The following is a 25,897-nucleotide window of genomic DNA, read 5'->3' on the forward strand; positions in this document are numbered from 1 at the left end:
CACCTGCTTCTCCATGTTTACACTTTCCCAGGAGATTCTGACACCATGACATTGACCCGGAAGTACATATGTGCTGTTATTTATATTTGTTTGCGAGATCTCGCAAAAGTTTTGCTGGGGAATGCAAAATTTTGTGAGGGAACCCTAAAGTTTTGCGAGGGAACACAACAGTATTGCAAGGGAACGCAAACATTCTTGTTGGAAAAATGCTTTCTGCATTCCACTCTGGCCCCACCCCCATTGCGATATCAGAGTTCCTCTTTGAAGGTACTACTATGTCATGTAGATGTCAATCAAGATTTCAAGCTGGAAAATAGTTTCCGCCCACAAATTCTTCCGTTTATGTTTTTAATAGGACAGAACACTGCCTGCACCTGATTGGCTAGATTGGTTTTGGCCCAACCTTTTTCAAACCGGAGAAACATAGTGGCCTGATCATAGACTCTCATATTCCGCCTAAACAATCCACTAAAATATGTTTCTGAAAATATTTGAGGTGAGAAATTGCTTCTTATCTGGATTCATATTTGATCTGCAATGCTTAGTTTGACAGTTTTATCCAAGTTTCATGAGCCTGTTGCAGCTACGCTGTACAAATTCATTTGCATATAGAATACTTAATGCAAATGAGATGGGCACACCTACCCCACCCACCCGAGGACGCATTTTTCAAAACCATGTAGTAGGCGGGGCCAGGCTGAAACAGTGAGTGTAATTACTCTTTAACATCAGCAACCCATTCAGACCCGAGAACCAGGTGACCTGAGTTAATCAACTGTGTAATTGTGTAATCAACTGCTTTAAATAATCAATTTCTGTACTACTCAAGTGTTGAGTAACAATCAAAGTCAGCAGATCCTGTGACTGTGCAGGACCAGGAGTGAGGATCACTGGCTCAAAGACATGCTTTTCTCTAGCATTTAAACTTCCAACCATGTTTACTTTCTGTCCTGACTCTCCCCATATTAGACCAAATAACTGTTTTTATAAATGTGTAACTTAGAAACTCAGTTAGTGACTTGACTGTGCCTTTGGAGTGCCTATGAGGACCCCTGGAGGATATCAATTTAAATACAAGTTTTAGTCACTGTGGGGGGTGTTTTTTGTAGGGGGGGGGGGGGGGGGGGGGGGGGGGGGGGGGGGCAGACATGCCTATGGAATATTTTCTCTGAAAATCAAAACAATTGTTCACGAAAACAGTTTAAATCTCTGCAGGTAACATGGTGAAGACAAACTGGTGGCCCTAGGCATAATAGATATCACAATCATAGACCTATAACACACTGATTGAAGTCTTAAGGCGGCTTTCTGATATTCTTTTCTTTTAGGTATTGTATTATTTCATATAAATCAGTGTACTGTGAATTAAATTATACAATATGTATGAGGGACTAGTAGCCAATCATAAGAGTTTGTAACATATATTTCTTGACATCTGCGTGCTTCAGTTAAATATGACTGCTTATCATTAACTGTAATTTTGGAATAAGCCATGAGTAGATGTTATATTTGAGCCGAGTAGACTGAACTAGTAAGTAAAGCTCTCTTTTATAAAATACAACAAAAAAATATAAATATTCTTAATGAAATACAAATACGAGTATTTTGTCCCAGTCAGAGGCGTAGCCTCTTAAGTTGCATGTTCACGACTTTAATGGCAATGGAATCCCTTGATTGCCAAAACAAAACAGAAAACAAACGTAATTTGCATAAACACCGAGACCGTCAGTGTCGAAGACAAGCCTATACTGTTGACACTTCGAATCAGTTTGACTACAGGTGCTGCGCCCGGGCGTATTTCCCCAAACCACAATGTAACTAGTTGCGCATCCTCCACAGCGAGCCCCTTCCAAACGGATCCTCTTCAAAGGAAAAAAACGGAACACGTTTCGCTCTTTTCCCTTGGAATACCAAGAGTGGCTTTATGTATGCAGTCCGTTTTATCAGATTGGATGGCTCTAGAACTCGACACACGCAACACATTTTGATTTTTGAAGATTCTTCTGACAGTAATTTTGGACTTACTGCCTGTTTTCGAATACATTTCCGACTCATAACATACCTCTGAAATTACCTGACAACATGCAAATATAGTCTTCATATAGTTCTCATTCGGCTTCGTTCAAATGTGGATTGTAATTATTTTTAAAACAATGATTCATAAATCGGTTAATTCATCTTAATCACGAGCAGACCTGCGTGTTCATGTTTTTCATGTAGATTATGGGAGCTGATATCCCTGGAATTAACACGAGCTTCAATCTCACTCATAACGACTCTTCGAGGATCAGCAGCACTGGTGCTGCCTTTTCGGGATTTGTCATGGTGATCCTGGCTGTGCTTATGGTAACTCTGGTAGTTGTAGTCGTAGTTGGGAACGCACTGGTCATCCTCGCTTTCATAGTGGACAAGAGCCTGCGAAACCAAAGCAACTATTTCTTCTTGAACCTTGCGATATCAGATTTTCTTGTAGGTGAGTATGTATAAATGTAGCTCACATCAATCTACTTTTATTTTACAACATAAAATAAACAAATCGGCTAAAATGCATTGAATAGCTACATTTGAAGCCACTGCACGCTCAAAAATAACCTGGAATGATTATGTTCCAGGCAAGAATCCAGACAAGAAAATTATTCAACACGAACGTCTTCAGTCCGAACCCTACTTTAATTCTCCACGTATTTTCTTTTCCCGTTAATTGATTTATGCGTATCATTAGCCAGAACGTGTATTTTTATTGATCAACAAAATAAAGACGACTCTCAGATATCTCAATTCCTGTCATCGTTTTGGACAAACTTATAACGTCATTAATGTGATTTTAGGGTTGCAAATTGATTATATGGTTCATATAATATAGTATCGCACAAAACGGCACACGTGGAGCGTATATCTACACAAAATGTATTTTCAGTCATGGTTATCTGTTTTAGCATTTATAAATGCGTTTGGCTGACGGCAAAATATGTTTCTCCGCAGTCAAATTGAAAACAATTTGAACGGACAGTACTGGACCCCACCTGGAAAACATTGCTTGATACTTCCTCAAATGGCTGGAAGTGCTTCGTTGATGCTAGGTTTTACGCAGGCACACCTTCTCTTTCAGCCAAACTCTTTTACTCCTGGTTAAATTGCCAAGTATATTACACAGGTTTGTCCAGGACCCCAGGGAGTCGCCCGCCTATCCCTTGCGATATTTTTCTGGGTTCTTTAATAACCTCATGCAATGTAGGTTAGGTCTTCGAAATCACAAAGTCTGTCTTGATTTACCTCTCGCATTGCCAGATAAAGACCGTACCGACACAGTGTCTTCTGCAATAAGGGGTCCTTTAAAAACACATATTTTTTCTTAAATACAAAGCCACTATTACCAATGCCTGAAGAAACATAGAAAAGGGATGGACATACATTATTTAAGATTGACTGTTTCATTCACATAATACCTGCTGTTCCAGATGTTCTAGGAGTTTAAAAATTTCAGTGAACTACTCTTGGTTGAGACAAAAAAATAAAAAAATAATAAAAAATGCTTCCTGTCATAAATGTTAAACATTATCTGTGGCAACAAATTTCACTCAAAGCAGCTTTCAGTTCACGAGAAACAACACAGAAAGAATGATCAATCAATCAATCATTGTTTTCTTTTGTAAAGTAGTGTTCACAGTTACATTATCATGCAATGATTCCATGGATTTCCTAGAACAAATGAAAAAACTCCTGAAAAACTATTGGGGTACAACTATTTTTAAATAAAACGAAGATAAACCGTTATTATCTTGCCTTTGGTGTGTAATAAATTCTCTAGCTGATTATTTCTTCCATTCATATGTATTTATTGTATAATTTCCAGCTTTGCCTGTCAATATCGCAGCATAAACAATATGATAGGTGGTTGGCTGTAATGTCAATAAATATGAATCCCAATGGACATAAGCGGAAGTTACTGTAAGATGATTCCAAGGGGGAAGACTGACAGGGGCCCTCAAGAAATATCAAATTTTCTTGGGTGGTGGGACCCAATGTGAAATCTTTTCTTGGGGCCAAACATCCCTGGTGGTGCCCCTGGACATAACTATCTAATAATTATTAATAATATTTTATTATTGGAGTTAAATGGAAATAGCTCGTTATGTATTGTATATCATATGCCAGGTTTGTGTTTGTTCAAATATGCTTTCAAAGCAAGAGATCTGAAATAATGTTTATCCATGCATTTCTTTGTTCATTGATAACACCGAAGCACTTATAATTTTAGCAAGATTAAACAGTGCTAAAGATGCTAACTTGTGCAGTCATGTCTTAGGGTGTGTTGGGCCTGATAGCCTATCATAGAATGGTGTGCCCGGTGGGGTGTAGGACTTCTGATGGATTGGTGCTGATAATCTTGCTTGCCTGTTCAGTCACGCGCTGCAGATTGGCTTGGTCCTCACACACACTACCAATATGCCTGATGGTGATAGCGCTTTGTGTCTGATGGTGTTGTATTTGATTACAGGGGCCTTTTGCATCCCGGTCTACATCCCGTACATTCTAACTGGGCGGTGGATGTTCGGGAGAGGACTGTGCAAATTGTGGCTGGTCGTAGATTACCTGCTGTGCACCGCCTCGGTCTTTAACATCGTTCTCATAAGCTACGACCGCTTCCTCTCCGTCACCAGAGCTGTGAGTATGGTCACCGTTGGCTTTACATCAAGCAGGAAACTTAACTACAGCCCCCATTCCATTTCTGCAGCATCCTTGGTTGGTTTTGGAAGACACAGCCTTGTGCATTCGTCCTTAAATGTGCGTACTTCCAGTTCCTTCATCTCATGGGCTTTTGGTAACTTTGCACTGAGGTGGGCAGCCGTTGTGCTGCAGGGCTATGTATGCCATGGAGCTGGTGCAGACAGATTGCAGGTCCACCCATCAACCAGAGGAGCCGCTACTGCGCAACAGGATTAGGATTGCTCTGCCAGATGCAACCCCCCTTGCCCTGTGTGTGCTGCATCAGTGTCTATTTATTGAGCTAAAACTTGTCAATTTTGAGGCAGATCTCTTTCACAGATATTTTTTTTTAAGCATGTCATTATGTGTAGACAAACCTTTTGCAACGATAAAGCACAACCCTAGAACAAGTTTGGCGGTACCGCATGCGTACTGTTTATTGTGGTAGTATTTCCCCGAGGACCAGCACGGCCTTACATATGACATCGTGCTACCTCTGAGTTCACATTTATTGCTCTCTGCTAGCCCTCAGTGCTACCTCCATCAGTGATTACAACTAGATTTGAAGACAGTATGGTTTCAGTGTTCACATCAGAACGCTCACATGCGTCTTGGACTTACACCTTCAGGATCTTGTTAGTCTTAAAATGATGTGTCTGTGTAAAATGGACATGTCTGTCATTTCAGTGGCTACATCAGACTGACCTTATCTGGTACATGTGCATGATTGCAGCGCTGGCAATGGTGCCAAGCTGGACATGAGAGGCTTTCCTTAATATAAATAATCTATGGTCTCTTAAAATGATTTTTGCAATAATAATAATAATAATAATAATCATGGCCATCATCATTGAAATTTGCATAATGCTTTTTAAGAATGCGAAGACACTTTAAAATATTGCCACGAAAACAGAAAAGGCAATATATTAAGTCAGTATATAAAGTCAGACAGGAATTGAATGTAGACAGGACAGAAGGGTGACAGAGGAGGGAGGGAGATAGGTGAACACAGAATGTAAGCGTGTGTTGGGGCGAGGGGATTTTCAAAGTTTGTGCAACCAATTTGTCTTCACGCTTGTTTTCACAAATGTACTTCAGTCACCATCAACAAAAGGTTGACAGCCTTTTTGTGAAGCCACATGTTCAAGCCAATGTCCCGATTGCACCACCCTAGTAATCTACCTTGATGAAGCGATTGTGGCAATTTAAGCACAGACAGTGATTGACAGTAATGTTTACGAGTAGCAGTGATGCATTAAATTCAGTCAGATGCAGAAAACACATTAAAATGAAAACAGTTGTGTAACATTTAATTTTGAAATGGTAAAATGAGAAGTGTTAAAAATAGTCTGCAGCAATGATTCAAATAATGATAAAGAAGTGTAGTGTACACAGTTGAAATGAAAATTTGAGGTCCTAAACTCTGTTTCACCTCACATCAGATTTAAAACCTAGGTGTTAGCCTGACGTGCAGTGAATGGAACAGCTCCACCTTTTATCCGATCAAGCAACACTCTCCTTTCCACAACCTTGAGGTGGTGACTGGCTTTCCAGTTCCAGTGTGGTTACTTCTCCCAGTAATGATCCCTGTCTGTATTGGCCCCCGCAGTGGTGGAATGAACTTACCAAAGTAGTCAGGACAGAAGAATTATCTTCCAGCATAGACTGCACACTAACCTCATGCACGAACACTGATATAGGTTTATGCATGGGCGTTGCTAGACCCCTTTTACTGGGGTACGTGCCCCAGTATTGATCTGTGATCAGTGTTTGAGTTTTAACAAGCTCCTATATTTGGCAGTGGATTAATTTAGATTGATAATAACGGGAGACTAATGGATTTTTTTCTAATCCACAATGTCAAAGCAACGCAGTTTAACCCAAAATACAAGCTGAGCACGCACCTTGCGGTCTGGGTCCGTACACCGCGGCGTGCACATTACTGTCTGTGCACAGCAGTGTGCATGTCGTAGGCATTCAAGAAAAAAATTGTGTGATTTGAGTAATGGGGGGCCTGTGCCCCAGTAGAGCGTTATGTCTAGCAACGCCCCTGGGTTTATGTATATCTTCTGAGGGTTCCTGTTATCTATGTTGTCATATGTACATATAATTAATACTTTGGTTGTTGGTTAGTGCGATTAACTTGCACTAGTGCATTAGTGATGTTGCATCTTTGCTCACTGATCTGATAATGTTGTTAGCTAAATCGGGGCCTATTGTTAATTAAGTATCTGCAGTTCTGTTTTTCTTTTATTGTAAGCTGCTCTGGATAAATGCATCAGCTAAATGAATGTAATGTAATGAACATAATTTGTAATTGCCCAGCTCAGTTTCACATTTTTCATTGGAACCTAAAATTGAGTCCAATTGAGGAGGGTTGTCATGTTGCACCTACACACTTGCTTTGGATCAAAAATCCTGACAGCTTCAAGTCATTTTTGAGCAGGTTTATGGAAACGTGGCTTATTTTTGAGTTCATCAGGGTTTTAATATGTTGTTTTTTCAATTCAACTTCACTGACAGTTATACAAACCGTTGGGGTCATTGTTTCCGCATCTGGTACAGTGTATCAGCAACTTCAATGGGTTCTCATGCACTTACCTTGAAGAAGGAATAAAATATGTAAAACACATTTGTCTGTCATTTCTGTTGATTTGTCTAGGACCATGGATATAGTATGTTGTCAGTTGTGTTGATAAGTTATTTCTTTTTGTTTTTATACAAAGCAACAGTCCAACATACTTGGAAGCTTCTAGCTGATAGAACTGTACTGCCATAACATGCTTTAAAGATTTTTTTAAAAAGCGCATAATTTTGAATTATCCTCTTTTTCCAGCACAAGAACAACACATCTGTTAAACCTTGAATGACATTTGGCTACTTTAATGTGTTTTTCATCCTTTTAATTTATTGGTAGACCGTATGGTGATGTACTATATACAGTGCCTTCGGAAAGTATTCAGACCCCCTCACTTTTTCCACATTTTTTTTTAATGTTACAGCATTATTATAAAATGGATTAAATTCATTTTTATTCTCATAAATCTGCACACAATAAACCATAATGACAAAGCGAAAACACATCACATTATCACATTTACATTTACATAAGTTTTCACACCCTTTACTCAGTACTTTGTTTAGGCACCTTTGGCAGCGAGTACAGCCTCAAGTCTTCTTGGGCGCGATGCTACAAGCTTGGCACACCTGTATTTGGGGTATTTCTCCCATTCTTCTCTGCAGATCCTCTCATACTCTGTCAGGTTGGATGGGAACGTTGCTGCACAGCTATTTTCAGGTCTCTACAGAGATGTTCGATTGGGTTCAAGTCCGGGCTCTGGCTGGGCCACTCAAGAACATTCCCAGACTTGTTACGAAGCCACTCCTGCGTTGTCTTGGCTGTGTGCTTAGAGTCGGTGAACCTTCACCCCAGTCTGAGGTCCTGAGCGCTCTGGCACAGGTTTTCATCAAGGAAATGTACTGTACTTTGCTCCATTCATCTTTCCCTCAATCCTGACTGGTCTCCCAGTTCCTGCTGCTGAAAAACATCCCCACACCATGATGCTGCCACCACCATGCTTCACTGTATGGACGGTATTGGCCAGATGATGAGCGGTGCCTGGTTTCCTCCAGACGTGACGCTCGGCATTGTGAGTTCAATCTTGGTTTCATAAGACCAGAGAATCTTGTTTTTCATGGTCTGAGAGTCCTTTAGGTACCCTTTGGCAACCTCCAAGCGGGCTGTCATGTGCCTTTTACTGAGGAGTGGCTTCCATCTGACTACTCTACCATAAAGGCTTGATTGGTGGAGTGCTGCAGAGATGGTTGTCCTCCTGGAAAGTTATCCCATCTCTACAATGGAACTCTGGAGCTCTGTCAGCGTGGCCATCAGGTTCTTATCACCTCCCTGACCAAGGCCCTTCTCCCTCGATTGCTCAGTTTGTCCGGGCGGCCAGCTCTAGGAAGAGTCCTGGTGGTTCCAAACTTCTTCCATTTAAGACTGATGGAGGCCACTGTGTTCTTTGGGACCTTCAATGCTGCAGGTACCCTTCCCCAGATCTGTACCTCGACACAATCTTGTCTCAGAGGTCTACGGACAATTCCTTTGACTTCATGGCTTGGTTTTTGCTCTGACATGCACTGTCAACTGTGGGACCTTATATAAACAGGTGATTTGGAAAGGTATACGTGTCCAATCAATTGAATTTACCACAGGTGGACTCCAATCAAGTTGTATAAACATTTCAAGTATGATCAATGGAAAACAGGATGTACCTGATCTCAATTTTGAGTGTCATAGCAAAGGGTCTGAATACTTGTGTAAATGTCATATTTAATTTTTTTTATTTTTAATAGATTTGCAAAAATTTCGAAAAAACCTGTTTTCACTTTGTCATTATGGGGTATTGTGTGTAGATTGATTAAATTCATTTTTATTCTCATCAATTTTAGAATAAGGCTGTAACAAAATGTGGAAAAAGTGAAGGGGTCTGAATACTTTTCGAAGGCAATGTATGCATTATGTACTAACCCAGATGGAAAATCTTTTGCTCAGGATTGTCTTTTCTTCAACTCTTGAGAAAGTAGTAAGATCTCAATTGTACATCTTTTTGAGATCACTTCATTCTGAATTGCTGATCCTAAAACCCCCTTAGGAGATAAGATGAGATAATGAGAGAATGAATTTGAGACTTCAGTAAGACAAATGGATGTTGAATTGAGATGCGGTTGTTTCTCATGAGGTCACTATGAGAAAACTGAAACATATTTGAGAAGAATCATAGAGTTTTATTTGAGCTCTTTCTCTAATCTCATGGTCCCATGTTCAGGAGACCTAAATTAGACTTATTTAAGATCATTTAGAGATCTCTTGTTTTGATCAGAGTAAGACATAAATGAGATTATATGTGGTTGTTTCTCCTGAGATGAATTTGAGAAGTAGGAGAAAAAGCCTTTGGTCTCACCTTAGTATTAAAAATGGCTCATTTGTGTCTAGGAGAAATGAAAGAAACAACCATGAGATCTCTTCTTGGATTTTGCTTTCCTATGGGAAGTGTAGCTATTTAGTACATAATAAATATTTATGAAAAACAAGAATCATGGCATCATCACAAAATATATGTAAACTCAGTTTAAGGTTTACCTGAAGATCTAAAATAATGTCATTTATGAGATATGGAAAACAGTTTTCCAAGCCTGTGCTTGGGGCATTCAGTGACAAACACCTGCCTGTTTAAGTAGCATTCCCACATATATGATAAAATATTCCCAATGTAATAAAGTGCAAGTAATTCACAGTTGCCTCATCAGTGTTAATGACTGCTCTCTGTCAGAGTACATTTCCAGTGACCAGGGACACCCATTGGACTGCTGGAGACTTGGCAGCCCTTGAGTATCCATCTGTGCAGGTTAATTACTTAGAAGGGATCAGCACTTAGGAGTCATCCAACAAATAGCCCAATTTGACACACTGTGAAGCAAAAGTTAGCCCTCAGCACTTTGCTGTTCTAACTCTGACTGCAAAGGCCACATGGCAGCTCAGCAGGCTGTCCAGAAACTTGTACTGAGACACACACACACACACACACACACACACACACACACACTCATATTTGATGCAGAGTGATCCATCTGGGTTAGTTTCATGGAAAAATTGTGGGGGTGGGGGGCTGGTGTACGTAGGGTGGAACATTGACTGCTGTAGTAATTACAATCCAAGTAAAGCTGAGAAGAAAACGGTGTTCTCTTCTCAGCTTTGCCTCAGCCATTTAAGAAAACTGCACAGGTTTCTAGTAGAGTATTGGGTATGGGTATTTGGTTCTTATCGAATCCTGTTTCCGATTGTCATGTTTTTTGAGTACGGAAAGAAACCAAAATGTGTTGTATGCAAAAAACCACCTTTATTTTCAGCAAATTTAGGCTGCTATAAAAAGTAGTAAAAAAGCTAAACCAAGTAAAATTAAATAAAGAAAAATAAATTAGTGTCCTCTCGCTTTGAGGCATGTTCAACACAAACATTTACATCTGCCAAAAAGGAATGTAATCCCTTCAATGACCCTGGTTACCACTCAGTAATATTAATTTCACAGTGTCAGAGCTTGATGTTGGAGGAAGTAGTACATAGCAACCTCAGGTGTGTAGTGTTAATAATTAATTTGCTATATAACCAGCTATGTAGACGTAAGCACAACAGGTCCTGGCAGTTCCGTAAAATTCTTTGCATTTCACTTACTCGTGAATGCCATTAAAAATACATTTTCAGGACCAGATGAGCAGATTCGAAATGCACATTTCTTAATGAATTCCCGGACAACCAGACCACAACCAGATTTTTCAACAAATCTTACAATTTATTAAGGAAGCAAAAATAAAAACAAACTTCAGGAGTGGGCCAGGCCAAAATAACAAACAAAACGCATCCACCTGAACATAGGAAACTAAATACCCTCAAAACAAAAAAAAACTCCAAAGGAGAACAAAAGAACAAAGAATCTTACCTTCCTCTTCCTAACTTTAAAACATTTAGACCTAAGGCGCCCTCTAAAAAAAACATTCTACAATCTAAGGCATTGTTGTAAACAACCTTCTAAAACCTGAGGGTTTACTGACAAACTTGACAGAATTGTCAACGTTCACTAAAACCTTTATTTCTCAGCCTCTGTAGCAGATAGAAACGTGAAAACCATTTGAGAGCTTAAAACTTTTGGCTTTGAATGGGAAATTATTGCCTTTGCCCTAATGTTCATTAACATTTTTTAAAAAATCAATAAAACTGAAAAATGTTGACGAATGTGCTTGTTGTTTCCAGCCATATTTTCAATAAAACAAACAAACTGGCAGCAGTAGTGCAATAACTATCACAGTTTGTTCACACTCTTGTAACAGAAACGGGCTCACTGATGTGTTCACTGTTAACTTCAGACACACTGCATTTTCTGTCTGTAGTGTCAGTACTAGGATGATTCCATTCTTCACCACCAGAGGGCGTAAGTTTTAAAAAAATACTGCTCTCGCTGCACGGTGGCATAGTGGTTAGCACTGTTGCCTCGCAAGAAGGAGGTTTCGGGTTCGAATCCAGGTCCGACCGGATCCTCTCTGTATGGAGTTTGCATGTTCTCCCCGTGTTCGCATGGGTTTACTCCGGGTACTCCGGTTTCCTCCCACACTCAAAGACATGCATGTTAGGTGCGCTCCTGCAGTTGCCCTTGACCAAGGCACTGGCCTCAGAACTGGAGTTGGTCCCCAGGCGCTGCACTGTGGCTGTCTACTGCTCCTAAGTAACTATGATGGGTCAAATACAGAGGACAAATTACCCCACGGGGTTCAATAAAAGTATCTTATATCTTATCTTATAATCGCCTTCCCAATGTGGATTTCAGCGAATCACGATGCATTTCATCGGTCACATGTCTTGAAAACAATGACAGGGCCTAAAACACGCTCACGTTGCACCCGGTTGTAAACGGATATACATGCAAATGTTGCATCCGGTCTTAATGGGTTCAACAAAAGAAAAAAATATATATATTAAACAAAATGGCACCCACTCCCCAGCTTCCTGGAAAGAATATCTGAAATCTGTTTACTGCTTCAATAATTTAGGTTTCCACACAACACCAAAATAGGGCCACAACAGGCTGAAGTAGTTTTCCCAACTGTAAGAGATTACATTACCTTACATTCATTTGGCAGACGCTTTTATCCAAAGCGACGTACAAAAAGTGCATTTCATGGTCATAGACAACTGAGATGACTGCTCTAGGGATAGTCTGGTGGCAAGAGAAAGGAGTCGCGTCTCAGCTCCCAGGTATTTATACTTGACCCGCCTTCTCCCACACCTGCAGCTCGTTACCTCAATCACCGTTGTAGTGGGCGGAGCAACCTGTCAGGAGGAGAGGAACAAAGGCAAAACAAGAGCGAGAGAGAGAGAGAGAGAGAGAGCAGACAGATAGAGACAACTCAAAAGGGAACAAGTGGACAACTTGACAATAAATACGTCCTTGGATATAACACTATCCATGTAGCATGTAGGCTATACATTCCAAATGGAAGATTGTAACTTCACCTCACCTCAGGAGGGCCATTTGGAAACATTACTAGTTCTATGCCATCAGAAACAACCAAGATATGCAAGAGGCAGCTGCCCTCCAACCCCCAAAGGCTTACACCTTTTCCACTTTAAAGGAGATTGGTCTGTTCAGTCATAGATCCGGCACGTATTCGCTGGCTATCTGGGGTTATTCAACTTGCATGTTTCTTTGTTTTATGTTACTGGTATGCAATGTAAGATGCATGTAGGCCCATAGACACTACATAGCCAAAGGTATGTGGACATCCCCTTCTATTTTGTGGGTTTGGCTAGTTCAGCCACACCCATTGCTAACAGGTGCATAAAATCAAGCTACAGCCTTGCAATCTCCATAGACAAACATTGGCAGTAGAATAAGTCATACTGAAGAGCTCAGTGAATTTCACTGTGCCACTGTCATAGGATGCCACCTTTCCAACAAATCAATTAGTCAAATCTCTGCCCTGCTAGAGCAGCCCCGGTCAACTGCAATTGCTGTTATTGTGACGTGGAAATGTATAGGAGCCACAACAGCTCAGCCATGAAGCAGTAGGCAACACAAGCTCACAAAATGGGACCGACGAGTGCTAAAGCATGTACCATGTGAAAATCATCTGTCATTGGTTGCAATACTCACTACCGAGTTCCAGACTGACTCTGGAAGCAACGTCAGCACAAGAACTGTTTGTCGGGAGCTTCATGAATTAGGTTCCCAATGGATTTTTCTTGTGGTTGAACGGAAGTAAATCCCTTCAGCCATGTTCCAAAATCAAGTGGAGAGTTATAGTAGCAAAGGGAGGACCAAATCCATATTCATGCCTATGTTTTTGGAATGAGATGTTTAACAAGCACATATAGGTATGATGTTTGGATGTCCACATAATTTTGGCTACAATAGCAACCGAAGAAAACATAACTAGAAAACTTGCTGCGACATCTGAATTCACAACACCAATCTACAGGGCTTTTCATACGACTTTGAGTGACTTATACTTGCTCATTGGACATACCCCAAACCCAAACTTAAAACTGTGTTGGGTTGTGTTTATTTTGGTTGTTGTGTTGCAGTACGCTTCGCTTCATTGCCATCATCAATTGTTTAAAAAAAAAAAAAAAAAAAAAAAATTCTCATTTCCCATGAGTTCTCAATGACTGGAAAACTAGTCTATGGATTTTCAGATTTTCCTGGATGTATGCCAAACCCAGGCTAGTAAACCACTAACTAGAGGCTAATTTTACCAACTAGATAACCAGCAAGTAAGCTAACTAGATACAGTATTTCCAAAAGGGAAACAAATGAGTGAATGTGTTTTCTCCCATTTTTGCATGTTTGCAGGCACTGGCTAGTCATACCCACCACTCTAGTTTGCCAACTGACAGGCTGAACTGCCTCAACATGCACCGTGAATCAGGTACCGACGGAGATGGTAATGCTAAGATGTCGCTATGGGTGCTCATTTCTGTCTGGTCCTAATGTGCATTGTGGCTCAAGGTACAAACCCACTGGGGTAATATCTTGTGACTGATACCAGCTGACTTGAGGGAGGAACTAGCAACATGGGGAAAAGGGGATTATGGTTTTACCAAAGTATATTCTCACCCATATTTAGAAGAATACTTTTGACTTGTATAATCTGAGATCATGCATAAATATTACAAATGATGCATTTTGAAAAGAGTTCATTTTGTAACTGAGAGAGGCCAAAAATCCAAAATCTGAGGGGGCCACTTTAGTTTGAATGGGCAGGACCCCACTGATTGAATCCACTATTAAAGCAGAATATTTTCCATATCTATGAAATGAAATATTTCTGAGTACTTGTATTATTCATTTTATGCAGTCATTTTTGTTCAACTTCATCAATGGTTTGAATAAATTTGCAGGACACTATATGCACCTCTCAAAATTTGTCTTTATGGAATAACTTTCTGTTTAATGTTATTACCCCCTGCTTATTGGTTTCTTAGATTATTGTAAGGTTCCCACATCTCGTTATGCTGGCTAGTGTTGCCTGTAATGTTCCCCGGCCCATGGTATTCATATAAACTCTTGAAGCTCTGAGTGACTTTTGGACATAGTGAAGTGATATAGAGGTCAGTGACCACATCATTATCTCCATATTCATCTCCCTCCCTAGCAATTTCCTGGGCCTTTAAGGGAGGCTTGGCATTTGGTTATAGATGTGCTTTATCCTGCTTAAGTGTCTATCTCTCCTTGTCCTGGTTTTTGTGTCTGTAGTTAGTTTAATGCCAGCCGAGGTCTATTGATTAAGGTTATATTAAGCTTTCTACAGAGTACTGACATGGATGCGACATCCATTGACTGTCGTCTGCTGTTAATCCCCTTTGAAAGCAAGGTGTAAATGGTATTGTATTTCTGAAAAAAGCAGACATGTAAACATTCTGTCTCACTTATTTTTGTCAATATCTTTCCCTCATGAGTAGGCTATCCACCTATATATTTTTTGACTTCGACTGATTTGGTGGAAACACATTCAATTATGTATTAAATCAATGGGTCAAAAAAGAAAAATATATTTTAGTGGTGACTCATACAAGCACCAATGCCACACCAATTTTAATGACGTTGCAGTTCTCCTTAATAATAATTCACCCCCCCCCCCCCCCACACACACGCCATGGCAACTTCTCTCATCACCCACTTTTGATATTAAAAAAAAAAAAAAAAGTCTTCTCTCTTTCCTGCATGGGTATACCGTGTATACAAGTATAGAAATGATCAAAATACTCAAAAATAAGTCCTATTTTTCATCCAACAAAACATGTGCAGAATATTTTCCCTCTGAAGGTGCATTCTTATCCCCTGCTGAAAAACATGATACAATTGATTTTCCTGTAAATTTCAGTCTCCAAGGTGGTCATTTAATGGGGGTTTGACACTGGAGATGGAAACTGCTTCTGATCATGTCACCATCAAGCAACAGCAGTATCACAGTGTCCTGATTGTACTTACAACCCTCACAATGCAAAGTGAATCTTGGCATGCCTTTTCACAAATATTTTGTGCACCGGAAATATTTCAAACTGGCATAGTATCAGTGTTGTGAATAACATGATCAAACTATCAAGGCTGAAACAAACCCTGCAACACTGAAATTCAGCACCATGTTTTTATGTTTTTATGTTGGTTTTGTCCTATCTGCTGGTTCATTTTTGTGTGATCACTTAACACATGGCTTACATTTATGGTTGCTTCTTTTATTTGTGAATATTTGTATATTGTTCATTTTTCTTTTCAATGTTGCATCTGTCACAACAGCCTGTATACCAATGAATATAAATTATCTCCACTGACCTTTAGAGATCTGTCTTTGATCTTCCAAATGTGTTTCTGACAAAGGCATCGTCTATGACGAGGGAAAAAGGGGAAAGAAAAAACACTCAAAGGCATGACACTGGTCATAAGGAGACAAAAAGCTTTCACAAAATGTTCCTATCCACCTTACTCACTGAACAGTTTGTGCAAACACACAGCAGTTGTTACAATGCGAGTACACATCGGGGGTCTCTGAGGGAGGCGGTTACACCCGCTGCATTCGCATACTCAGTATTTATTCATTCAGAAATAATTCATACTCAGCCAAATGAACAGTCAGAAACACCTGTTCATATGATGGCAACCAAATTCAGGTGGGTGATTAGGGGTGCCTGTTTACATTTCTAAACGTATACATTTAATTTTTGCCTTGTGCAGAGTTGTCTATCAAAATTCTGGACTATCAGGTCGTAACATAATATTAGTCTAGTCATGTATCCACTGTCTAGGTCATGAATTTTATCCTTACAATTAATTCTGTATTTTGTATTGACCACACCATTTCTGTGAGAAAAAAAATTGTTACATTGCAATGGAAAAACCATGAACAACAATTCAGTTACAATTTAGCAGCCTTTATTAGTATGATCCTTTCATAGATTTTCCACTTGGCTCAAGTCAAGTGCTGTGCTTTTATTTATAATGTTCCTGCTAAGGCACAAACGTGCTCTGCTTGAACAGAAGGAGCTTTTTTTTTGCGTTTCTGTTCTTTTCTTCCTTCTGGAATATAATGTTCCTTGAACACCGTTAGAGTAAAAAGAAACAACCTGTTATTTTATTCCTTTTCAATCACCTCACAAACATTGAAACATGCCTAGTACCTCATCTGAAAACCTATTATATTTGTGACTATATATGTTTCTGAAAAAAATAATGAACGTGGGTAAAGTGCATAGTTTTTTTTTTTTAGTTGTGCAGCACTTATTCTCCGAGTTATCCATGGCTTTTGACCGTTGTATTAATCATGACTGCCTACATGAGGCCCCCCACCCTATGACCACACACCCCTGTTTAGAAAAAGAATCTCATTATGTGGATAATGAAAAACACAGTTGGGAGACGATATCACACTGCATTAACACAGAATAGCTTGGCATAGCTAATGCAGAACTATGACAAAATAACCAAGTTGGAATAATGGGGGGAAATACTGTTGAAAAAAATGCAATTCTCAAACCGATAACAGCAACACAATCAAATAACCTGGTCAGCTGCAGGCATTTGCAAGATGTAAAAATGCCTGCTGCTTTGCCACCACAATTTTGCCCCACCACATAGGGAAACATAAATGTAAAGAAGTCTTATCTGGGTCAAAGAGGAAAAAATGTTTTTATCATCTTGGAAACTATGCTACAACTTGGTTATTTGAAAGAAATCTAGTAAAGGAGCTGCCTCACCAAGTTTACAGTTCTATTGCACAAATGTATGGGTACAATGCTCAAACATACAATTTGCAATCCTGCCACAGAATAAAGAATACTAGATGATTTGATCTGCCCAAAATTATCAAAAGAAGAAAAAATAAAAATACACATGAAGTGTTCTAGTTATTTTAAAAGTGGGTTTGCTAGTTTCCATTTAGTTTTTGTTCAAAAACATGCAGTTTTGTTTTTATTTCAGTTTGGAATTCAGTTTTTTAACATAGTTTTCATCTTATTCTTAGTTCACAATAATAACCTTGCTCTTAACAATCAGAATTTTCCTGATTTTCAGGAGGACATCAATGCTGTTACCCCAGGACCCCTCTTAGAAACCTGCCTCAACACCTGGAACCCTAACCCTAACCCAACCCAAAAATAATTTTAACTCTAAGCCTAAATCCTAACCGTGACCGTAACTCAAGGCGTAGGATTTATCGCAAGCATGATTTTGAAAATTGAAATGGAAAAACACAACCTAAATATTAACAATTCAAAACAACAAATAAGGACATAAAAAATGTAGTTAATGATTACTTGTCACAGTATGTGGGTCAGTGATCCAGCGATTTCTGTTAATATCTCTCTCGTCTCTATCATTTGATTACACTGCCACCTGCAGTAATTTACTCCTGTAGTTGAGCCAGTAACTGATTAAGGGGTTCAGTTGGAACAAAAGCCAGATGCTTCTCATGGCAGGCCAGCTCAGGGTTTCCACACAGAGGATCTAAAAATAAACCTGTCTGATTGGGTGGAAGGGGAGGGGGCGGGGGGGGGGGGGGGGGGGGGGGTGGGGGGGGGTGTGAGGCCAGGTGGTCGGTTTTCACAGAATGACAGAAGAGACTCACTAAACCTCATCGTCTCTCTTTGAAGTGCCACTACTTCAGGTGAGACCACTTCTTTCTTTGAAGTGGCCCTCTGCTCTTCATAAAACACTAAGGGAGTGCTTGATATCTCGTGGGGAATATCCCGGAAAAATTGAAGGAGGTGGAAAAGAACTGCCGGCATGTTTGGACACAGCCGGGGTCAGGCTCTGGGGAAACGTTACGCAGGCGTGCGGCCTGTGCGCACACTTGCTGCTGGGTTCTGGTTGGGTTTGTTAAACTGGGTGCACGGCTGTATGGGCTAAGGAAAGGATGCTGTCCAGGTAACATGGTACTGGACCATCTGTGTGGGTAGCCTCACAGCAAGAGCTAGGTAAATGGCCGGTTGTGGTCCCATCAGGAAACTGGGAGGGTGCATGATGTGCCGGGGGGCCTGGCCAGTGCCTGTTTTGGGCCAACAGAAGGTTGTAAGTGGTATGCGATGTTCTCACAGAGTGAGCCAAATATGGATGACCTGTTTAGAACAGAGCAGATATGAAAATTGGGAACAGCCACAGTGTGAAACTTATTTTTAAATGACATTGATTATCTTTTCTGACTTGGCACCTGGAAACGAGATGTGCGCGTGTGAAATCAGATTACCAGGCAGGAAACTTGCCACAATGTGCTATTTGTTGTTAGCCTGGTATTAATCCTACATTATGGTCATAGGTCAGTCTATTAGCATCAGCCTGACTGGCAATAAGAGCTGACAATAAGGCAGACCATTAAAGCTTTAAAAGTGTCAGTGAAGTGTCAAAGTTGACCTTTGCAGTTCAGTTTTCTTCAAAATGGAGTAATTTATTTGTTTGAGGGGAGGGGGGTGAGTATCAATTTTGAAATTTTCTAATGCTGGAGAAAGAAACCTAGTTCCATGCCCTTTCCATAGACAGGCCAACTGATAAATTATGTGAAGGGCTTGAAACAAGGCTCTGTGTGGCCCTCTTCTGAATTACTGCACCTAATTATCTCCATTCACTGATACACCAAGGGCCAGTTACACAGACACAGACTAAGACATGGACTATATGGACAATCTCCATTCAAAATTGAATTTAGTCTGGGACTAGGCTAAATATGTGCCTTTGAAACTGTCCCCAAATGTTTTGCAGAAAAGCTAAAGACTACTAAAATGTAATTGAATGTCTATTGTAGTTATTCCGATATATACTTTGTGTCCGGTTGATATTCTCTATAATTCCTGTGGGATATATTAGTATAATATATAGCAAGAAGATTGTTTCATTAAAAGCATGACTTAATAATATAGGGTTGGGATTTTGCTTCCTCAAGCGTTGCTCTGAAATCTGAAGTTCCATTACAAAACAAACAGTACATCAAGCTGCTTATCCAATTAACCCACCTCAGATCGAGACAACATCAACCTTTTTATAGCAGCTCATTCAGCCTCTAAAATGGCAATCAAACCATTCATCTCATTTAGAGTGCTTTTGAAGAGGTGCTGTTGTAATGTAGGAATCTTAACTGAAGTGCAGCTTTCAGACTTTTAGTTTCAAAGCTTCTAAAATTCCCAGCGTAATTACTAACAAAACTGGTTTTAAATGCATGCAAATCAGCAAGAACTGAAACATACTACCTCAGGGCAATACATTCCATTGAGTCTAACTCAGAAACAGCTCTGCAAGGACTGGCACAGTGTGCAATACACAGTGCATGAGAAGTAGAAGTGATGCATATCTGGAATTCATTCAGATTCATTTTGTTTTACCAGCAGAACCTACCTGTTCAGTTAATTGCTTGGCAGGTTGCTGTATTATTCTTAGTGGTTGTGGACTCAGTTCCATTGTGCCGTACCACGATCAATTTATATTGATGGAATAGGATATTAATTGCAACATGAATAGTTTTATATTAACATGTCTGTTTTCCCACGCAGGTCACTTACAGGGCTCAACAGAGCATGACCAGTCTGGCTGTGTGGAAGATGGTCGCCGTGTGGGTCCTGGCATTCCTCTTGTACGGTCCAGCCATCATCTTCTGGGAGTTTGTGGTGGGGAGTAGCAACGTGCCGGACGATGAATGCTTTGCAGAGTTCTACTACACCTGGTACTTCCTGCTCTGCGCCTCCACCTTTGAGTTCTTCTCCCCCTTCATTTCGGTGGCCTTCTTCAACCTCAGCATCTACCAGAACATCCGGCGGAGAAACAAGAACCGGGCCATCCACATGAAGGAGCGCGGCAGCCAGCCCCAGCCCCAGGGCTCCTCCGTGTTCTTCGTCAAGACTCGCAAGGTGTGCTCCGGCGAGCCCGCCGCCGCCGTCGCGTCCGCCATGGTGGAGGTGGACGATCAGTTCCCCTCCTCCAGCTGCCCCAGCCACCACACCTTCGTGCCGAAGAAGAAGAAAGGGGGGGGGTCTGGCAAGCGGAGGTCCGCCGGCTCTCACTCCCGCGGGGCCGGGAGCGGGGCCCGCGGCTCGGCCGCCAAGAGAATCACGCAGCATTCGCGTCTGTCCCGGGACAAGAAGATCGCCAAATCGCTGGCCATCATTGTGTGCATCTTCGGGGTCTGCTGGGCACCATACACTCTTCTGATGATCATTCGGGCAGCCTGCAGAGGGCACTGTGTAGATTACCACTGGTACGAAATCACCTTCTGGCTCTTGTGGCTGAATTCAGCCATCAACCCATTCCTGTATCCCCTCTGCCATGGCAGTTTCAAAAGAGCTTTCATTAAAATATTGTGCCCCAAACGGCAGTCCGTACAACCTCAGATTGTAACTGAGTCCTGACAGTGACAAAAAAAAATAAAAACTAAAAAATATTGCAATGAAGTCTCTCTGAAGAGACTTGGGAGGCTGGGAGGACTGATGTTAAGAAAGTTTACCTTGGACCAAAAGCACAATGTATAGTATATGGGGGCTGACCCCATGCTGACTCAGACCCCTTTTTTTTTTTTTTACAACATTCATGCTTCCGATGTGTTTGTTTTAAGCTTGAATAATTTTCATTGTAAAATGGACACAGGGTATTTCACGTAAAATGTGTTTATATTGAATATGTATTTTTCTCTCATTTCACGTAAAACGTGTTTATATCGAATATCTATTTCTCTGAAAGATTTCCTACCAAGGCAATTTAGTAGAAAGTGATGGATGTTAAATTTAACTGAATCAGTCTCCTCAAAGTGGACCAAATCATAGTGCATACAAGGGCAAAGGATTTTATTTTTTTTCACATGCTGTTTTCTCTCATGTCCAAAGGCATTGATAGATGCAAACAATTACTTTGTTCAATTACAAAGTTTTGCAGGCTAAACTATGAATGTGAACTGATTACAATAAAAAATAGGGTGTAAAAGATGTTTATCGCAGAGATTTCAAAGGAGAACATCATAAACATGACGAATATAACAAGAATAGTACATCCGTATATTTAGTGCTGGTAAACCAAAGGGCAAAGCAGGTCCACATTGATTTGTTGAATGTTTTTCACAATTTGCTTTTTTGCTCACCATCTGTGCCATCAGCTCAATAATTTTCTATGTCTATCAATGTGACAAAAACACTTAAAGTCCAGGGCAAAGTGAGGCACAGCTGAGTCACACCTCTTTGGATGATAATTACAGACAATACTATGGCACAAAAGGATAATGCGTCAAGTCCAAAAGAGAAATGCTTTTTGAGTCCACGTGTTTGTGGGCTCTGAACAGGTATGAATGCATGCCACCTTGTACCTACTTCGGTTTCAAAATGAGACTGCTGTCCTAATTTTAGCTACCGTCTTTCTGGAGTCCTTGTAAATTGCTCTTGCTGTGGTACTGTTGTCACGTTGATTTGGAAGACAATCTAGTGTGTCTCAGCATGGCATTGTAATTTTGATTCAGTAGTGATACCACTTGCTTTTCACTCACTTCATGAAAGATCGCTGGTGCCATTTTCCAAAAACCATTGCATTGCCTGGAGAAAAGAAAGGAACCCATAGACATTTAACATACATTCTCTTCAGAATTTGATGCACATTCAAAAGTAGTTCTGGTAGGCCTGGTCTCAAACTTCAGACACTGCATTGAGCAAAACTCCTGATAGGTGGGTTTTAAACTCTATCACTTTTGGTTTCAAATATAATTCCCAACTTGAATTCATAGATTTCTACACTGGAATACTATGCTTTCTCCAGCCATCACATGCAGCTCATTGCAAGTCAGTTATTTGGAGGATAACTATGGTCTATGGCATTACAAGCAGTAAACATTGTTTCAGAGTGTGGTCATTGCAACAGAGGCTGTTGTCTGTTCTGTATTCTACTCCTCCTCCTCCTCCACCCTCCTGGGTCCTTAGCTGGATAGCTCACTCTTCACTGCCTATTAATACCAGCCAATCGATGTGACACATCAGTAGTGCATGCCCATAACTACCAGCCTTGCTAATACATAAACCAGTTAAATTAGAACAACCAGAATGTAGTCTTATTAGTAACTGATACTCCTGCATACTCATTATGTTATGAAGGCTAGAATGATACCCGTGTTGAGGGTTATATCACCAGGTAACACAAATGAAGACTTTACTTTGTTTTCCTCAGTGAGGAAAACACTGAACGAACCTTCCTAGTGTGATGTGTGATTATACTTTGTTACGGAATTATGGGAGTGAATATACAATGCAGAAACCTACTTTAGGTCATCAATTTGTTTGACAGCACAAGGAGCGCCAACTCCATGTTGCTTTTCATCCCGTTTTTGAACTTCACTTGTGGCCATTGAGGAAAAGCAATACCTAGGTTGACTCTGGTTTTTGAACAAGCCCTGGTTGTTGTTTAGCTTCACTGTACTTGTGCTTCCTCTCCTCTGCCATTGCAGTAAATAGCTACAAATGCTCTGCTGAATCATGACCCCATGCCATGGGCTTTGTAGCCAGACCCTCCTCTCCCCACACAGAAAAGCGGCAGAGGAGCACGGATTCGGGAAACGTGTACAAATACAGAGAATGCCAGTGCATCATAGATGACTGAACATCAATCCATCCACCCATCCATTATCTATACCTGCTTATTCCTTGTCAGGTTCATGGGGGGTGCTGGAGCCTATCCCAGCATGCACTGGGCGAGAGACAGGAATACACCATGGACAGGAGGCCAATCTATGACTGAACATGGTTATTTAATATTTTCAAGGTAAAAATCCTACATAGTACACTCCTGGTAAAAAAGGGCCATATTTTATATATAAATAATATTATATATAAATAAATATTCATAATGAATATTTTTTCCATTGAGTTCAACAGGAATATTAATCAGGAGAAACAATGCTTGTAGTATCTGCTGCATATCTGGCAGCAGCATAGTGGTTTGAGGCTCATTTGATGCCTTGGACCCTTGATGTCTTAAAGCCATTTAGCCAACAAATGTGTTCCATACTGTATCAGCATAATTTACAGCTGAATCTAGTCCCACCCCCCAATTCCCATAGAGATCCATTCAAATACAAAGTGTTTTTATATCGCTTGTAGGACAACCTGAAAATAAGATATCCAGACTCTGATGGTGTTGATAGGTCACAGACATCAGGAAGTCATGGCATGCAAATGATATGCAACCAAATACAAAACATGACTCTTATTTGACATTATGTTAATCTGTCTACTGTATAACTGAATTTCCCTGTTTCTAGCTTTTCTCCAAACAGTTCACTGCAGCAAAAGCAAACAAGCAAATGTTGGCACAGAAGGTCTCAGGAGTGCATTTGTTTAATTCTTGCTAATTTTCTGACCAATGATTTGTTGCAATTTTGGGCTTGGCCCATTTTTTTTGCCCAGGAGTGTACGCTTATAACAATATTGTTTTAGGGTACTTGCAACAATCCAGAGGTCAGGTTGGAATGCCTAATTGTTTATTCATATTCACATTTATTAGAGAATCAGGAGTGGGAAAAATGTGTGACTTATGTTCTCTCAGAAATCGCACTGGCTACACGAGCAACCATGATGTTTTAGTATAGAATCTGGGGGTTCTGAGTTTTGTTTTTGTGCAATATGCCTTTTTCAGCAGATTCATACACTAATAGCCAGAAATAATGGTAAAGAGCATACAATTACATTAAAGGTCCAGGAAACAGAAATCTGAATTGTTTGCTGATGTCTTTTTATTTTTTGCATTCACAAATGGGCGAAATATTTTAAAAAGGTTCTTGGAAAAAAAAAAAAAAGCCAGAGCTAAAATTGGCTTGCTTTCCCCTAGGCTAAACAAACACCAGGTTTTCAGTGGACAGGGTTAACTTAGTTACATAACAAAAACCTTAAATCCAGTGAAATCCTTTCTACGTGTAAAATGTAAATGAGGCTCTTGCCAGTTTTGTGCAGGTAAAGCAAGCTAAGTTGAAAATGCCTAAGCATTGCCCCTTCTCTGGATGCCGAGAAAGAAACACACTTTTTTCTTTTCACAAAAATGGAGACATGCTGGAAATGGGTTTTATTTCTGGAGCCCACAGGAACTGCAATATAACAGTAACTCGCACAGTTAATATTTGCAGTGCCCATTTTTGCCTGGAACTTACATGGTGGATCGTAAATAGGCCAACCGTTAGCTATCGACAATTAAATAGCTTTCAAGCTTAGCCATGTGGAGTCAAATTTTCATTATTTGGGTGTAATGTCCAGAGTTTGACACTGCTACAGAGTCTAATGTTAGTTTACAGTAGCTCAGTGTTACACCATTATTATCCATTGAATGATCTTCAGGGTTAACTATATGATGGTAAAGCCTAGTTTATGTTGCTTTCTTTCGTTATGTCTGGTAGTGTATGGTTACTATTCTAATTGGCTCTTACCTAGCTAGTGATGAGGAATGGTTTGCATACTCTTGAAATCTTCAACTGAGCAAAATCAAGTTCTCTCTCTTTTTATTATTTCAACAAACCACCTCATAAAGCAGTTGTCTTGTTAAGCATTTTAGAACATTTCCTACTTATATCAAAATGTATTGTTGGCCATGGTATATGTATGGATTTAAAGGGGAAATCTGAATGCGGGGGATTGGCATCAAGCTGTCACGACTTCTCCCATACATCCAGGTATACCAAACTTACATCAATATTGCCACCTTGCGCCATTGCTTTCACTGCCCTCTGGTTTTCTGATCAACTGTAACATTTGCCTAGTCTCCTTTTTACTGAATAGTATACCACATTCGTATTTCCCATTGACAGCAAACGTTTTTGGTGCAATACAACTTGCGTGACAAATGTTTTTTCCTTTAAACATTACAACTCAGTGCTGTTGGGTGAAATATGATATAATGGTATGGGCCATTAAAGGACCACAAATCAAGTGTGGTTTTCACTCTTATTATGTGTTCAAATGGAAATCATTTTTTTTTTATAAGCCATGTGTTCATGTTATTGGAAAGGCGGCCAAGGTAAGATTATATCAAATATGTTTTAGAAAGAGCTTTTTGATTAATAATGAAAACGGGGAAGTATTCTGCTTTTCATCTTCAAAAGTGTTTGTAAGATATTTGGGTTTCAAATTTCAAATGAGTACTTTACA

The 25,897-nt window shown here is 40.2% G+C and overlaps 1 protein-coding gene across 1 annotated transcript; it reads left to right on the forward strand.

Moving 5' to 3' along the window:
- Positions 1 to 1,773: 1,773 nt before the first annotated feature.
- Positions 1,774 to 23,628, forward strand: LOC118225155 (histamine H3 receptor). Its single transcript, XM_035413217.1, has 3 exons — positions 1,774 to 2,473; positions 4,499 to 4,665; positions 20,291 to 23,628. Exons 1-3 carry the CDS (start codon positions 2,224 to 2,226, stop codon positions 21,140 to 21,142), a joined length of 1,269 nt encoding a protein of 422 aa, XP_035269108.1. The 5' UTR covers positions 1,774 to 2,223; the 3' UTR covers positions 21,143 to 23,628.
- Positions 23,629 to 25,897: the final 2,269 nt, after the last annotated feature.

This window comes from Anguilla anguilla, chromosome 4 (assembly GCF_013347855.1).
Source record: "Anguilla anguilla isolate fAngAng1 chromosome 4, fAngAng1.pri, whole genome shotgun sequence".
In the NCBI taxonomy this organism is placed as follows: domain Eukaryota; kingdom Metazoa; phylum Chordata; class Actinopteri; order Anguilliformes; family Anguillidae; genus Anguilla; species Anguilla anguilla.